The sequence below is a fragment of the Drosophila takahashii genome, chromosome 2L, assembly GCF_030179915.1.
Source record: "Drosophila takahashii strain IR98-3 E-12201 chromosome 2L, DtakHiC1v2, whole genome shotgun sequence".
In the NCBI taxonomy this organism is placed as follows: Eukaryota; Metazoa; Arthropoda; class Insecta; order Diptera; family Drosophilidae; genus Drosophila; species Drosophila takahashii.
This window is the reverse complement of record NC_091678.1, coordinates 30,470,388-30,488,348: the sequence shown is the minus strand read 5'-3', so window position 1 is coordinate 30,488,348 and position 17,961 is coordinate 30,470,388. Positions and strand designations below refer to the sequence as shown.

Sequence of the window (17,961 nt, the reverse complement as noted above, 5' to 3'; positions counted from 1 at the left end):
GGTAAGGTTCGTTTGGACTTTAGTGAGGATAAGGACAAGGTGACAAACAAGTTTTACTAAAAAAAGTGAATTTAAAGTAAGTAAGTATAGTAAGAAAAATTTGTTTTCAGGTGAGACTAAAGTTATGTTAACTAAGAAGAGGAAAGACTAGGAAATAGTGAAAACAGCATTAAGGTGCTAAAAAAGTGTGCCAAGGGTTCGAATAAAATAGGTGGGGTTAAGGTGAGGTAATATTAGGGTTAATGCGGTAAGGTATGTTATGGTTAGAAGGATTAGAATATTAGTGCGTTTTATGTGGGTTTACTGTTTAGCTAAGGTTAGGCGGGATTTTACTCTGATATTAATTTGAATTTGAATATATGTAAAAATCAGCAATAAATGCTTTGCTAATAGTAGCGGACAACGTTGCTTCGGGTATTGCTAGTTACTAATATATAACACTAGTTTACAAAATAATATTCTTGGTGTGCTCCCCAGCAATTGATGGCAAATTCTGTTAGTGTTGGAACTCTAGACCACGAAAATAGCATTAATTTTTTTTTCGATGGCACAGTTTTTTTTTAAAGATTTTTTAAAGTTCGAAATGTTAAATTTCTGACTTTTTTCGAATTTCTTCTTATATCTCGGCAGATATCCACCCGATTGGGCCAGTTTTAGTTTTATTTTAAAGTCAATAGATCAGAGCTTAACTTTGCCATACAGATCAATATGATTGGATAAGTAATGGCAGCGCAAAAACTTGACAAAGATGAAAAATGTGTTTTTTGGTCGACTGTAAGTCGGCTGTATATATCGTAAAAACTCAAAATAAATCCGTTGAAAAATCATAATGGCTACAAACTTAAAGTTTACATCCTACCGAATAAAACAAGCCGGATATGCCCCAAATCCATGGAAAACTGGATTTATGGTGGATTTTTAAAGTTCGGATTTTTCCACTTTTTTCGGTTGACAAAGTCCAAATTTAAGATTTATCATAGGCGGCGACATATTTATGACCTTCTAAGGTTCGACCGCGGAGTGGCGACTACGGAAACCAAATTGATGGTTTGGTAGAGCGTCATTAAAGCTGTCAATATCCAGGATCCTGTTAAGTACGATCCGCTCAAAAATCTTGGAAAACGTGGATAGAAAACTTATTGGCCTGTAGGACATGGATCTTTGCCCTTTTTGGGTACCATTGTAACTAGAGCGCGTTTCCAAGGGGATGGAAAATGGCCAAGGTTGAGTGACGCATTTAAGAGAAGGCAGAGCTGCGCAATGACAGAGTTTGGTAGTGACTTTGCAACTTTACCATCTACCTTATCCATGCCAGGAGCTTTTGTTGGGACCAATCGCTTAATATGATCACGGACCTCTTCCTCATCCACTGGTCGCACAACAACAGGAGGACCGAAATAGAGTCCAAACCTAGAAATTGTGGATCGAGCTTCCTGGTCTGTTGCGAAATATAACGTTTTCTGTTGTTTTTTTTTTAAATTGTGTTATTTAAGTTATAGAAATTATTAATATTATTATTACACCCGTTACTCGTAGAGTAAAAGGGTATATTAGATTCGTGCAAAAGTATGTAACAGGTAGAAGGAAGAGTTTCCGACCCTATAAGCTATATATATTCTTGATCAGGATCACTAGCCGAGTCGATCTAGCCATGTCCGTCTGTCTGTCCGTCTGTCTGTCCGTCTGTCTGTCCGTCTGTCTGTCTGTATGAACGCTGAGATCTCGGAGACTATAAAAGCTAGAAGATTGACATTTTGCATGCAGATTCTAGGAGTTCCTACGCAGCGCAAGTTGGTTTCAAAAGGGTGCCACGCCCCCTCTAACGCCCACACAGATACGATTTTAAAAAGTTCAATATTTCGGAAATGTAAAAATTCAGTTTTATTGTGTTTATCAATACCTAACAAAATGTAGAAGAAATTTTTTAAATCGGACCATTCGTTAAAAAGTTACGGCGGATCAAAATTTGTATCTTCATCTCCTTCGCACTCCCTTTAGCTGAGTAACGGGTATCTGATAGTCGGGGCACCCGACTATAGCGTTCTCTCTTGTTTTTATATTTTTTGTAACTAACTTATTTTTAATATTCGGCAAAGCATTTCTTAGGCACTTGTCTGCGTCTTCGGAATGAAGGGTCAATGCTCCTGAAAATATAAAAAAAAATATAAACAATTGTGTTTAATATTCATATAATTGCGTACTGAACATTAAGCACCGCATAGAGCCCTTTTCGTGCTTTTAAAGATTTTTTCCCGCTGCTTCCCTCCAGATTGTAGTTAATGACCAGACTATCGGAAATAATCAGCTTAAGGCATTTTGGTGCAAATTAAAGTTAAGTATATCACAATATCTTACATGTAAAGTAGCACTTACCTGACTTTAATTTATGTACAATATCAATCGAGTATTACTATAAAAGAGTAGATGTCGATTTGCGTCATGTTCCCCCAGCCCAAATCATAAGACCTAAAATTCTGGAATAAATTGGGTCAGAATCGTGTGTTAGAGAAGGTGTGCACTAAGAAAGGATTTTTAAAAATTAGGCTCCTAAGGACTCCCAGGACTCTCGAAAAATGCGAAATTGCGGGTTTAAAACATGAACCATTCCCACAGTTTTCAACCAAACAAGTTGATATATTTATTTTAAGCTTTATGTGTAGAAATCTTTGAAAGCCCAGAAGATGAGCCCCCACCGACTTCCGGTTGGGGCACTTAATTAATTTTTCCGCACCGATTATGCGATCGCATCCGTTTTTGTTTTAAAGTGTGGAGCTATGCCATACAATTAGTAAGGTAGTTTTTTTTATTTTTTAGACCCACGGTTGATTTTATATGATCCTTTTTGTTTGCGGGGGTTGCGGGGGCCTCTATAGCAGTACGTTTTTTTGTTTTTCGCAGCACTCACGAACGTCAGCAAAAGCAAAGCGACAGAGTAGTGAGCAGAGAGAGAGTCATTTGAAGCGAAAGAGAGGCTGCCAATGTTTATACCCTTGCAGAGGGTATTATGATTTCAGTCAGAAGTTTGCAACGCAGTGAAGGAGACGTTTCCGACCCCATAAAGTATATATATTCTTGATAAGCATCACTAGGCGAGTCGATCTAGCCATGTCCGTCTGTCCGTCTGTCCGTCCGTCTGTCCGTCCGTCTGTCCGTCTGTCCGTCCGTTTCTACGCAAACTAGTCTCTCAGTTTTCAATCTATCGGGATAAAACTTTCCCAAAAGTCTTCTTTCTATTGCAGGTAATATATAAGTCGGAAAGAGCCGGATCGGACAACTATATCATATAGCTCTCATTGGAACAATCGGGGAAAAAAATGTAAAAAAAATATATCTTGGGTGTTTTTGAACCTATAACATCCTACTTTTGGAAATGTAATTTTTTATCAAATTCTGAATTTCGAATAAAATTTTTTCAAAATCGGACGACTATATCATATAGCTGCCATAGGAACGATCGGAAAATTAATGGGAATATAATTGTAAATAAATTATTGCTTCGTTGGTTTTTATTGTATTCTCTTCTACTCTAGGATATAACTCTTTTCAAACATTTTCGAATTTCGATTTTAATTTTATCAAAATCGAACTACTATATCATATAGCTGCCATTGAAACGAACGCAAAATTAATGAGAAATAATAGGAAAATTAACATTTTTGCGATTTGTAAATTAATAGGAATTATCTGCAAGGGTATATAAGCTTCGGCTGGCCGAAGCTAGCTTCCTTTCTTGTTTTTTTTCTGGTTTAGAAACACCTGATAAAATTTGTACTATTTGGATGCCAGAACGGATTATCTAATGGACGCAATTCTAAGTCAAAGTGTGTAGCCAACCCATTAAATGCAAAAGGAATTTTTGTGTTGATTTTAAAAAAATGTTGGATTGGGTTTCAAAGGGAGAGCAGGGAAAAACTTTCATTTTAAAAAAATGTTGGATTGGGTTTCAAAGGGAGAGCAGGGAAAAACTTTCACTTTTTTGCATGTGAGAAACGCAATGACACACACACACATCGATAAATTTGCATGTACATACATAAGTATGTAATGATTAAATTAGGATAAAATAACGGATCCCCAATACAGCCATTCTAAATCAAATATTTTGCAAAAAGTTAAATTATGTTAAAGACGAGGGGCACACGAAGAAAATTGTTGGCAAATTTCGTCTCCAAAATTGCACCTACTGTTTTCTCCAGCTGTTGATCCCCAGCCGACATTGGGGCACTTCTTTTTTTGTTTACCTACCGATCCTGCGAGCGGATCCGTTTTTCGCTTAAAGCATTTTGGCCGTAGCCTTTCATAGGTATTTGTGTGTTATTTTTTATATAATCTTTTTTATGTTTTTAAGGTTTTTGGGGGTTAGATCTGTTCGAAATCTGCATTCGCTTAGCTAACCAAAATGATATAATTAGGCTACCAGAACGGTGGAGTTAAGGTGGAAATAAGGTGAGGTTAGGGGTTAAGTCGCGATTAAGGAGGTAGGAGGAGGAAGGGTGAAGGTGAGAAAGGTAAGGTTCGTTTGGACTTTAGTGAGGATAAGGACAAGGTGACAAACAAGTTTTACTAAAAAAAGTGAATTTAAAGTAAGTAAGTATAGTAAGAAAAATTTTTTTTCAGGTGAGACTAGAGTTATGTTAACTAAGAAGAGGAAAGACTAGGAAATAGTGAAAACAGCATTAAGGTGCTAAAAAAGTGTGCCAAGGGTTCGAATAAAATAGGTGGGGTTAAGGTGAGGTAATATTAGGGTTAATGCGGTAAGGTATGTTATGGTTAGAAGGATTAGAATATTAGTGCGTTTTATGTGGGTTTACTGTTTAGCTATGGTTAGGCGGGATTTTACTCTGATATTAATTTGAATTTAAATATATGTAAAAATCAGCAATAAATGCTTTGCTAATAGTAGCGGACAACGTCGCTTCGGGTATTGCTAGTTATGTACAAAATATTTAACTAATCACGCAAAACCTCCTTCTCTCAGAAAACCTTCGAAAACAATGCGATGCACCAAGTCTTCTTCTTACCCCTTTAACCCTTTCTAAAGCGGTATACATATATCCGACTAAATAATTTGTATTAGTTCAGTAAAAACGCAATTTCTTAAAACTGTTACTGTTATAATATTTAAATAAATATTAATGGACCATTTTTTTTAAACAAACTAAAAAATGAACTTATAAAAATTTGAATTGGGTAAATGACAAATTTTAAGTAAATTCAAATTTATTTCGAAATACAATAATGCTGAGGGTTCAAACTTCTATTTATACCACATCTAGAAATATATAATTAAGGACTAGCAATACCCGAAGCGACGTTGTCCGCTACTATTAGCAAAGCATTTATTGCTGATTTTTACATATATTTAAATTCAAATTAATATCAGAGTAAAATCCCGCCTAACCATAGCTAAACAGTAAACCCACATAAAACGCACTAATATTCTAATCCTTCTAACCATAACATACCTTACCGCATTAACCCTAATATTACCTCACCTTAACCCCACCTATTTTATTCGAACCCTTGGCACACTTTTTTAGCACCTTAATGCTGTTTTCACTATTTCCTAGTCTTTCCTCTTCTTAGTTAACATAACTTTAGTCTCACCTGAAAAAAAATTTTTCTTACTATACTTACTTACTTTAAATTCACTTTTTTTAGTAAAACTTGTTTGTCACCTTGTCCTTATCCTCACTAAAGTCCAAACGAACCTTACCTTTCTCACCTTCACCCTTCCTCCTCCTACCTCCTTAATCGCGACTTAACCCCTAACCTCACCTTATTTCCACCTTAACTCCACCGTTCTGGTAGCCTAATTATATCATTTTGGTTAGCTAAGCGAATGCAGATTTCGAACAGATCTAACCCCCAAAAACCTTAAAAACATAAAAAAGATTATATAAAAAATAACACACAAATACCTATGAAAGGCTACGGCCAAAATGCTTTAAGCGAAAAACGGATCCGCTCGCAGGATCGGTAGGTAAACAAAAAAAGAAGTGCCCCAATGTCGGCTGGGGATCAACAGCTGGAGAAAACAGTAGGTGCAATTTTGGAGACGAAATTTGCCAACAATTTTCTTCGTGTGCCCCTCGTCTTTAACATAATTTAACTTTTTGCAAAATATTTGATTTAGAATGGCTGTATTGGGGATCCGTTATTTTATCCTAATTTAATCATTACATACTTATGTATGTACATGCAAATTTATCGATGTGTGTGTGTGTCATTGCGTTTCTCACATGCAAAAAAGTGAAAGTTTTTCCCTGCTCTCCCTTTGAAACCCAATCCAACATTTTTTTAAAATGAAAGTTTTTTCCTGCTCTCCCTTTGAAACCCAATCCAACATTTTTTTAAAATCAACACAAAAATTCCTTTTGCATTTAATGGGTTGGCTACACACTTTGACTTAGAATTGCGTCCATTAGATAATCCGTTCTGGCATCCAAATAGTACAAATTTTATCAGGTGTTTCTAAACCAGAAAAAAAACAAGAAAGGAAGCTAGCTTCGGCCAGCCGAAGCTTATATACCCTTGCAGATAATTCCTATTAATTTACAAATCGCAAAAATGTTAATTTTCCTATTATTTCTCATTAATTTTGCGTTCGTTTCAATGGCAGCTATATGATATAGTAGTTCGATTTTGATAAAATTAAAATCGAAATTCGAAAATGTTTGAAAAGAGTTATATCCTAGAGTAGAAGAGAATACAATAAAAACCAACGAAGCAATAATTTATTTACTATTATATTCCCATTAATTTTCCGATCGTTCCTATGGCAGCTATATGATATAGTCGTCCGATTTTGAAAAAATTTTATTCGAAATTCAGAATTTGATAAAAAATTACATTTCCAAAAGTAGGATGTTATAGGTTCAAAAACACCCAAGATATATTTTTTTTACATTTTTTTCCCCGATTGTTCCAATGAGAGCTATATGATATAGTTGTCCGATCCGGCTCTTTCCGACTTATATACTACCTGCAATAGAAAGAAGACTTTTGGGAAAGTTTTATCCCGATAGATTGAAAACTGAGAGACTAGTTTGCGTAGAAACGGACGGACAGACGGACGGACAGACGGACGGACAGACGGACAGACGGACAGACGGACATGGCTAGATCGACTCGCCTAGTGATGCTTATCAAGAATATATATACTTTATGGGGTCGGAAACGTCTCCTTCACTGCGTTGCAAACTTCTGACTGAAATCATAATACCCTCTGCAAGGGTATAAACATTGGCAGCCTCTCTTTCGCTTCAAATGACTCTCTCTCTGCTCACTACTCTGTCGCTTTGCTTTTGCTGACGTTCGTGAGTGCTGCGAAAAACAAAAAAACGTACTGCTATAGAGGCCCCCGCAACCCCCGCAAACAAAAAGGATCATATAAAATCAACCGTGGGTCTAAAAAATAAAAAAAACTACCTTACTAATTGTATGGCATAGCTCCACACTTTAAAACAAAAACGGATGCGATCGCATAATCGGTGCGGAAAAATTAATTAAGTGCCCCAACCGGAAGTCGGTGGGGGCTCATCTTCTGGGCTTTCAAAGATTTCTACACATAAAGCTTAAAATAAAAATATCAACTTGTTTGGTTGAAAACTGTGGGAATGGTTCATGTTTTAAACCCGCAATTTCGCATTTTTCGAGAGTCCTGGGAGTCCTTAGGAGCCTAATTTTTAAAAATCCTTTCTTAGTGCACACCTTCTCTAACACACGATTCTGACCCAATTTATTCCAGAATTTTAGGTCTTATGATTTGGGCTGGGGGAACATGACGCAAATCGACATCTACTCTTTTATAGTAATACTCGATTACATACTTATAGGTGTGACTTACGCTTCGTCGCTAAACTTCTAAAGTGTGTGAAAGCTGTGTTCGTTGTCTGTTTGGAAATAATCTATTTCCCAATTGCATTATGCGATTGTTATAGGGCGTGTCTCCCTTTTTGTTAATTAGTGATTTATTTGTGTTTTATTTAATTTTTAAACGCTGTTCACAAAAAAAACGATTTTTAAATTTGGCTGTGACTTTTAAATTTTGAATGCGGTCTCCTTCTCTAGTGGTTAAGTTAGATTACATTTTCAAACAAGAGAGAGCGGTATAGTCGGGTTGGTGTCCCGACTGTCTAATACCCGTCACTCGGCTAAAGGGAGTGCTAGGGAGATGGATATATAACATTTTATTAATTGCGCATAGCTTTTTAATGAATGATCCGATTTAAAAAAGTATTTTTCATTTTGATAGGTAACTAAATTGCACTTATACTTCTCGGAAAACTTTAAAGGTGTGGGCGCCAGACACATTTAAAAATCGTTAGTGGGCGATTGTGAGCGCTAAATGGGGCGTGGCAACGGGCTGAAATAAACTTGCGCTGCGTAGGAAGCCCAAAAATATGTGTGGGAAATCTCAACCTTCCGAGATCAGTTGATTAGCTGAGTAACAGGTATCTAATAGCTCTCACGAATATAATATGCAATACAAAATACGGATTTTCTCAAAATCCTTGCGTAGGGGAGTCTTTTTGTAAACGCATTTCAAATTGGTGTGTCAAAGCGAATAAGATTTGGAAGCATTCATCGTGGTAAATTTTTCATGTTACATATATTATCTATACCCATAAAAAAAGCCGAGTTTTTGGCGCTAGATGTCGCTTTGATGCTTGCTTATCTTCTTCTCCCTCACATTTTTTTTAGATGAGTAACGGTTATCCGATAGTCGGATATAGTATCTAAACTTCGGCTTGCCGAAATGTTAGATACCTAAATGTTAATATACATCTTGATCAAATTTCAATAATCAATTTTCATCCTGTTTTCCAGCTTCTATTTTGAACCTTAGCGGAAGAAGTTCCTCTCAACTAGATGCCTTGAGTTATGAAATAAGCGAGAAGCTGGTGGCGGATATGCGCCGGGGCATTACCACTTATAGTACAATAGCGCAGCCAAACTTCTTTGAAGCAAAGGCCACTGAGCTGCTTGAGCTTTACGCAAAAAGCGAGAGCCACAAAAGCCTACAACAGACCGTTGGCCTTGGTCCCTTTCAACCAGTAGACTTGACCGGATTTGACGAGGTCAAGAACTACGCCTATCCCGCTGAGGTAAAGGTTATTGACGGAAAAACTTATGTTGTACACCGAAATTGTACTGAAGCCACAAAGTTATCAGGACTCAGAGGCTCAGCTCAGCGGAACCAAAGATTTCACGAGCAAGGACAGATATCGGTGCCACACAGCAGCACTACGACCACCATCACGCGAAAGAAGACCATTCATGACTGGGTAAGGGAGAACATGGAGCCTAGCGTCGTTGGCTACAACTCGGTGGTTAATGTGGACGGCCAGTTGACAAAGAGCGCCTATAATCAAATTGCCCCTACGTCACCCGGAGTCAGCTCGACCATGTCAATACATAGCTTTAACAAAACGATCACTACGAATCCGGACGGAACCAGTTCCGTAGGGGGTTCGGAGTGGCAGCAGCGCTGGCAGGATGGCAAGTTGGTATTTGATCAGCGGCAGCCCTTCGGTCAGACGACAGTATCGCGGGACGAGCAGTGGAAGCGCGAGGAGCGCGAAAGACTGTTCTGGTATCTAACTACACCGCAACGACTTAACGATTGGCAGCAACAGCAGGAGGAACGTCTGATAGGCGTTGCCCAGCGCTATAAGATAACTCTTCCCGTCCTAAAAGAGTTCCACCGCCGCGAATTGGCCCGCTACATGGCTCTTCTGGCTCAGTACCAGCCGCAGGTTCAGGACACAAGCGGTTGGCAGAGACAGGAACGTGGTCGCCTGGATTGGCTGATTCACCAAAATGGCTTCACTTCCCAGGAAATTGAACGCTGGCAAAACGAGAACGAACGAAAGCTTGCCCAGGCGGCCCAGCAATATGGCATCACTCAGAAAGAATTGCGGCAGTGGCAGAGTCAGGAGTTGCAGCGTCTTTACGTGCACTTTAGCCACGTGAACGAGTCGCTAGCGCCGCAAACCAACTACTCCTACCGCTCATCCAGTTCCCTGACCGAGGATAATACGAAGGAGCAAACGCGTTTGGAGGAGCTGATTCATCAGCACAATACGACAATTACCGCTCTTCAAAACTCCATCAAAAACGACCAACAGCGATTAAAGAATCTTTCAATTAAGTACCAGGGTGATATGCAAAGCCAAACGAATTGGCTTCGCGGTGAGGTTGCCCGAATCGGAGAACTAATTAAGGTCCAAAACGAGCAGGTTTCCAAGATCACTGCATGGCAAATCTCAGAGCGTTCCCGCCTAGAGAATATCCTGCTACAACACCGGGGCTCTGTGGACGAAGTTCAGCAAGGGATAAACCTAGATCGGAACTACCTTCAGAATCTGGCTACCAAGTACCAAGTGACCGTTGAAGAGCTGGAGAAGTGGCAGCATGAAGAGCTGCAGCGCCTTCAAGTGAGTGGACAACAGCAGCTGGAGAACCACATTAAGGACTGGCAGAACCGCGTAAGCACCAACCTGCGCGACATTGTGAGTCAGAACGACTTGACCATTGAGGAGTTTCAGAACTACATCATCAATGACCGCGGCCACTTGGAGGAGATGGCTCGCATATATAAGGTAAAGGTGGAGGAGATCGAGCAATGGATCAAGATCCAGCTGAAAAAGTTACAGTCAGAAGGTTTACTTAAGGGTATGGAGGAAGAGTTGATTCAGTGGCAGCAAGCAGAGCGCGAGCGCCTACAGGTCATCGTTCAGCACAACACGCTGACCGTGGAGCAGTTGGAGGCAAAAATCAAAAATGATCAGGAGCATTTCTTTCAGCTGGCCGAAAAGTACAAGATCAATGTCGAGGACATTCAGAACTGGCTTAAAAAGGAGATACTGCGCTTGCAGAGCGAGGGTCTGGTCAAGGCTGAAACCTTGAAGGACTGGCAAGAGAATGAGCGCGCTCAAATATCGTTGCTAGTGCAGCAGAATAAATTCTCGCTCGACGAGTTTGAGCGCAAAATGCTGTCAGATCGTTCACGTCTCCAAGATCTTTCCAACACCTATAATGTAAAGGTATCTGAGATTGAACAATGGATCAAGTCCGAGGGCGATCGCCTCCAACAAGAGGGACACCTGAGGATGGAGTCTCAGCTAAACAACTGGCAAAAGATTGAGCACCAGCGCCTACTAGACCTTATCAATAAAAATAATCTTTCCATCGAGGAGATCGAGTCAAAGATAGGCAGGGACCAGACTCACCTATACAGCTTGGCCCAACAGCACCAGGTGCGAGTTGAGGAGATCGAGCAGTGGATCAAACAGCAGATTCAAAAGTTGCAAGACCAGGGCCTGCTTGAGATGCAGAAGCTAAAGGACTGGCAGGTGGAGTGGCGGGGTAATCTCACCAACATGGTTCAGGACCGCGACTACACCGTTGAGGAGTTCCACAAGTGGCTGCTGAAGGACCGCGCCCAATTGCAGAGCTTGGCTATGCAACACAACGTGCAGATTGAGGAGATTGAGCAGTTCGTTCAAAAGGAGGAGCAGCGCTTCATTGGAATGGGCCTCTTAAAGCCCAGTGAAAAGCTGACCAATTGGCAAGAGGTGGAGCGATTGCATCTGGAGAACCTGGCCCAGCAGCAATACAAGTCTACAGAGCAATTGGAGACACGTCTCAGACAAGATCGAGAACTACTTGAAAGCCTAGCCCGCCAGTACAGCGTCCAAGTAGAGGAGATCGAGAGGTGGATGAAGCAAGAGCTGGCGCGCATGCGTGATGAGGGTCAGCTTCAAATCGACAACCTTACCTCTTGGCAGCTGGCGGAGCGCGAGCGTCTGGAGGCCCTCATCAAGCAGAATAAGCAGTGGAGCGCTGATGAGCTTAAAACCGAGCTAGAAAAAGATCGTGAACACATGCAGACAATGGCATTCCAGTACCACACTTCAGTCGAGGAGATCGAGGAGTGGCTAAAAAGCGAAATAGATCGACTGAAACAGCAGGGAAAACTCAGCATCGAGCAACTGTCTGCCTGGCAGCGCACCGAGCAGCAGCGAATCCTTTCGCTTCTCCAACAACACTCCAACATAACCTTGGAGCAGTTCCAAGCCAAGGTGTGTATTATTATATATATTAGGGTTATTACTAAGAACTTTTTACAATCTTGCTATTCCAATTTAAATAGTGGGGAAGGGGGCAAAAATAGTGAAGGGGACACTAAAGTTCCCTAGAACCAGAGGGCTGCATACAAAATTGGAGCTTTAAGCTACAAATGTCAAATTTAAGAAAATAGTTTCATTCTGTTCGGGACGCTTTATTGGACATTGGTCGATCGCGAGATTTTTTGAAATAAGTATTTTCTGAAGGGAAATTTCATCCTCAACGCGTTTCTTTTACTAAATATTAGGTTGGTAGAACTATTGGTCATAGTCGCAGTATTGGTTGCGCTTATGGTCGAATCTGTCAGCGAGAGCTTGATGAGCCAGATTGCTCGTTCCTATGGCAGCTATATGATGTAGTCGTTCGATTTTTTAAATATTTAAAGCGAAATTCAGATATATTTAAAAAATAATATCCCCAAGAGTAGAAGGTAATATTTAAAAAAACACCGAAGCTAGAATTTTTTTTAACGTTTTTTTCCGATCTTTCCTATGGGAGCTATCACAAAATCGTAAAGGATTGCATACCAAGACTTTAAGAAAATCAATTGGCTTGGGAGAGAGAGCTGTGAAAGTGAAAAGTTCAAATTTCGAAATTTGGAGCTGTTGGGGCCGGTGGGGATAAATGCCCCCTGGCAATGTTTTAGTTGTGTTCCTATTGGGTGATATGATAAAATCCGACGCTCCGTTCAAAAGTTATAGCCAAAATACGATTTTCTTCGTCTTCCCAAAATGAAAACCTAATTCTGTTTGTCAGTTTGTCAGTTTGTCCAAAACATGGTTTTTAAGTTTTGAAAATTTGATATGACGTTCATCACATCGATATAAAAAACTTTTGTTCTACCACTTTTGGAAAAACTCGCTAGTTTAGCGGGAAAACAGCTATAAATAGCTAAAATTCGGAAAGCCGTTACTTCAATACTACTAAAGCTACAGACTTGTGCTGCATCTCGTTTGAAAGGTATTTTTAATGCTATTTTGTGTAAATGTAATAGTTAAAAAGATATGAACAAAAGACAATTTTTAAAGAATTTTTTTACCTTTTTTTTATTTTTTTCAAAATTTTTCTGTATAGCCCTTGAGATTCCTTAAATTTTGGTATATAGCACATTACTGAAAAAAGTCACGTTTAAAAGTTATTTTTATATGAAAATAGCCACTTTTGCCAGCTTGAACAACTAACGCTCCCTGAGTATTGAATTTGGTGTGAGGGTATCCGAACTGTATTTTAGGGTCATGGAATCAGTAAATTTGCACTTAAGAGTTCCATATAGGAATCTTTTGTTCTACGACTTTTAGAAAAAGCCGCTACTTTAACGGGAAAAAGCTAAAAATAGCTAAATTTCGTTAGTTTGTAAGTTCTACACTACTAAAGGTACAGACATGTGCTATACCTCGTTTAAAAGGTATTTTGAAATACTTCAACGCCTTTTTAACTTAATTCGTTAAAATACAATAGTTATACCCGTTACTCGTAGAGTACAAGGGTATATTGTATTCGTGCAAAAGTATGTAACAGGAAGAAGGAAGCGTTTCCGACCCTATAAAGTATATATATTCTTGATCTGGGTCACTAGCCGAGTCGATATAGTCATGTCCGTCTGTCCGTCTGTCTGTCTGTCTGTCTGTACTAGAGGCCTGCATGAATGTATTTATTTCCAAACTTACAGTACTGTACAGCTGTACACGGTACTCAAATTTAGTGTACTTATACAATATTGTAGAGAGTATCCACTTTACCGATAGTAACTGAGTACACTATTTTAGAGTGAACACTTTTTTAAAACTATGTGTTATGCTTCTCAATCTGAACAATACTATGAGTGTCGTCTCAATTACTATTGTACAGTACTGTACTCTGAGTAAAAAAAAAAGTGCAAATTTGTATTGCAATAGCCCATCAGAAGACGAAGACTCCATAACTCATTCTAATCCACAAATCGATCCTGTTTTTGAAGACTACACTCAACCAATCCAAAGCAATAGCCCAGCGGGAATGTGAGAAGTTGGTTTTTGTGTTCTTGAAATCCTGTTCCTTTTTGCAGGCGGCGGTGTGGGGTTAGATAATTTCTGAGCGTTAAATGGGGGTGGGTTTCTGAGTAGCATCAATATCAGGCCACTTATGCGCTGTGTGATTTCTGTGGCACCACGATTATAATATTTTTGAACAAAAAAATCACCAACTTATAAAATTCAAAAATTCTATGATTTGCACCAAAACCAAGAGACTTGTTCTCACATTTTTTTTTAATTTTTCAGTAATTTTAAAATTCGTAGAAAAAATATGAATAATTGTTAATCAAAAAATTAAACTATATAACTATTATCGTAATGTCTACTCAACATTTTTCAAATAATAATAAGGATGAATGTGGGATTCAACCAAATTATAGAGAAAAGCCACGGTAAGACGATTAAAATATTTGATCACATTAATCAAGGAATTACATTAAATTACAAAGAAAACTATTGTGGTTTTATACATTTTTAAACATTTTCTGTGAAATAAAATAATTTGATCGTCAGATCGTGGCCTAAGCCATTTTTAAGTGTTGTTAAAATATAAAAATCCGTGTTGGTGGTATTGATAACACGAAAAATGCCTAATATACCTATAATATACGTAACCTTTAATGATTACGGTCCCTGAAAAGTATTGTTTCAATATTTATTCGGCGCCAAAGTGTGACCCAACTTTACAACGAAATTTACCCCACAATTATCTGCATTTTGTATGGTATTATCAAGAATATAATGCAGGGTCACATCATTTTTAAATTTGTTGGAAAAAGTGAAAAAAAAGTGAAAATAGTTAATTTTAATCTAAAAAACAATAAAAAGGTGAGTGATAAAATGAATTTTGTCTTTTTATAACCTTTATTTCAGCGTTACAAAGGTTAGTATCACAGATATTTTCGCCATTAATAAATATACGCCTCCGGATGCTATCTTCAACACAAATTCTGCATTTCAGTGACACTTGAAATGTTTTTAATCTTTACCAGTGGTAAATGGTATGAGGTGTTCATTAAATGGTTGTATAAATAGTACTTCAGTACTAACTTAGTTGTTTAACTTAATCAAAATATTACATTTATTTCAGCCAGGCCGACTGAGACTTCTTGGGACCAGAAGTGTTGCGCCTGCGTTTGTCATATTTTATTTTTTCTATTCATAGTTTTTGATATAGATACCCGACATAAAACAACTGAACAGAGGGTAAATGATCGGCCATGGCAAACCAGGCATAATTTCTGGAGAGATCCTTTAATTTTGTGCGGAGACCTAATAATGGTAATTACTCTTATTATTATTCCTGGTCTTACATTCATATCTAAATTATGTTTGATATTTTCAGAAGACAGACAAGAAATGGATATCTAAGTACTGCATTCGGCCAAGCAAAACCCGGGAAAGCTTCATGCATTAAAAATTTGTAGTTCCAATGCTTCGATAATAAATACACAAACAAATATTACAAAAAAACATGATTTTTATTGTGGAAAATCAGATACTGCAAAGCAGTGCAAAACCAAAACTGCGAGGGTCTGGAAAAACCAAAACTGGGAGGGTGTAGAAAAACAGATATTGCAAGTGGAGGAAAACCATAACTGGCTACGTGTGGAAAATCTATAACGCGGGAAGTTGAAAAACCCGTGGATTTTGTCCTGCATTCTTCTGCCAGAGATCCAGATAGAAACCTCATTTCTTCCAGAGATGGAAGAAATGTAAGGGGTGAATGAGGTTTAGTCCCTTCCGCTTCTATGGAGAAACCTCTTGAAAATATGTTATTTTCCAGAGGAATTTTCCCGGTGGGAGCCTTCATAATACAATTAATGATGAAATCGAAACATATAAACCAAAGCATGCAAATAACTGTTAACCGTTTTTTTCCTTACGCTCTACTCCCGAGAACAACCGAAAAATAGCATGCCCCTCGTTCTCTCTCTGCGCAGCACACTTCGTTTCCTTTCGTTTTGGTTTTCGGTTGAGCCTTTTACGTTGAGCTGTTCGTGAGACGCTCTGTTACGAACCTCGTTCAATGAGAGTTACGAATGTCGCTCGCACAGGGAGACTTATTAAAAGACCGATTGACTGAAAAAGTCATCGCAAAAAGTCTTTTCACTAATACAACTATACAATGTATTCCCTTTGAAAGTACTTGCGAGTGAAAGGGAGAGCAATATCGCCCAAGCACGTTAACGTTAACACATGCGCAAAAGACTTTTTGAAACGTCGTTCAGGAGCAATCAGTCTGTAAGCGAGCCGAGCAATAGAAAGCCGAAAAAACTGCTCGTCGCCTGAGTGCGAGCAAAATTTCTGTACGAACAATTCAATCGGTTGCTCTCTGATTGTTTGCTCAAAGTCTCAGAGAAAAACAGTTATTTGGGGACCGCACGAATCGGTCAACAGTTATTTGCGAGCTATGATATAAACACGTTAAAATCTCGTACAGTGACGACTTTAATGTCCTGCAATGGTGATTTATCAATAAGAAAACATTTCCATTATTATACAAACTAGGCCTACAAATATTAGCGGTCCCAGCAACCCAGCGGGAATGTGAGAAGTTGGTTTTTGTGTTCTTGAAATCCTGTTCCTTTTTGCAGGCGGCGGTGTAGGGATAGATAATTTCTGAGCGCTAAATGAGGGTGGGTTTCTGAGTAGCATCAATATCAGGCCATTTATGCGCTGTGTGATTTCTGTGGCACTACGATTATAATATTTTTAAACAAGAAAATCACCAACATATAATATTCAAAAATCCTATGATTTACACCAAAACCAAAAGACTTGTTCTCACATTTAGTTTTAATTTTTAGTAATTTTAAAAGTCGTAGAAAAAATATTAATAATTGTTAATCAAAAAAATTAAACTATATAACATTATTATCATAATGTCTATAATGATAATATTAATTTATTTTACTCAACATTTTTCAAATAATAATAAGGATGAATGTGGGATTCAACCAAATTATAGAGAAAAGCCACGGTAAGACGATTAAAATATTTGATCACATTTATCAAGGAATTACATTAAATTACAAAGAAAACTATTGTTGCTTTTTACATTTTTAAACATTTTCTGTGAAATAAAATAATTTGATCGTCAGATCGTGGCCTAAGCCATTTTTAAGTGTTGTTAAAATATAAAAATTCGTGTTGGTGGTATTGATAACACGAAAAATGCCTAACATACCAATAATATACGTAACCTTTAATGATTACGGTCCCTGAAAAGTATTTTTTAAACGAAATACTTATTTGGCGCCAAAGTGTGACCGGACTTTACAACGAAATTTATATCAAATCTGCATTTAGTATTATCAAGCATATGATGCAGGGTCACATCATTTTTAAATTTGTTGGAAAAAGTGAAAAAAAAGTGAAAATAGTTAATTTTAATCTAAAAAACAATAAAAAGGTGAGTGATAAAATGAATTTTGTCTTTTTATAACCTTTATTTCAGCGTTACAAAGGTTAGTATCACAGATATTTTCCCCATTAATAAATATACGCCTCCGGATGCTATCTTCAACACAAATTCTGCATTTCAGTGACACTTGAAATGTTTTTAATCTTTACCAGTGGTAAATGGTGTGAGGTGTTCATTAAATGGTTGTATAAATAGTACTTCAGTACTAACTTAGTTGTTTAACTTAATCAAAATATTACATTTATTTCAGCCAGGCCGACTGAGACTTCTTGGGACCAGAAGTGTTGCGCCTGCGCTTGTCATATTTTATTTTTTCTTCTCATAGTTTTTGATATAGATACCCGACATAAAACAACTGAACAGAGGGTAAATGATCGGCCATGGCAA

General features: G+C 38.1%; 1 protein-coding gene across 3 annotated transcripts in view; it reads left to right on the top strand.

Moving 5' to 3' along the window:
• Tig (Tiggrin) overlaps positions 1 to 17,961 on the top strand; it is a 94,336-nt gene that overhangs the window by 14,016 nt on the left and 62,359 nt on the right. For 2 of the 3 annotated variants that reach the window (XM_044393694.2, XM_044393693.2), the window contains exon 3: positions 8,833 to 12,089. In XM_044393694.2, the coding sequence (XP_044249629.1) occupies positions 8,833 to 12,089 (3,257 nt within the window). Of the gene's footprint in view, positions 1 to 8,832; positions 12,090 to 15,492; positions 15,580 to 17,961 lie in introns of those variants that run through there. The other variant, XM_070219381.1, reaches the window with a different exon arrangement.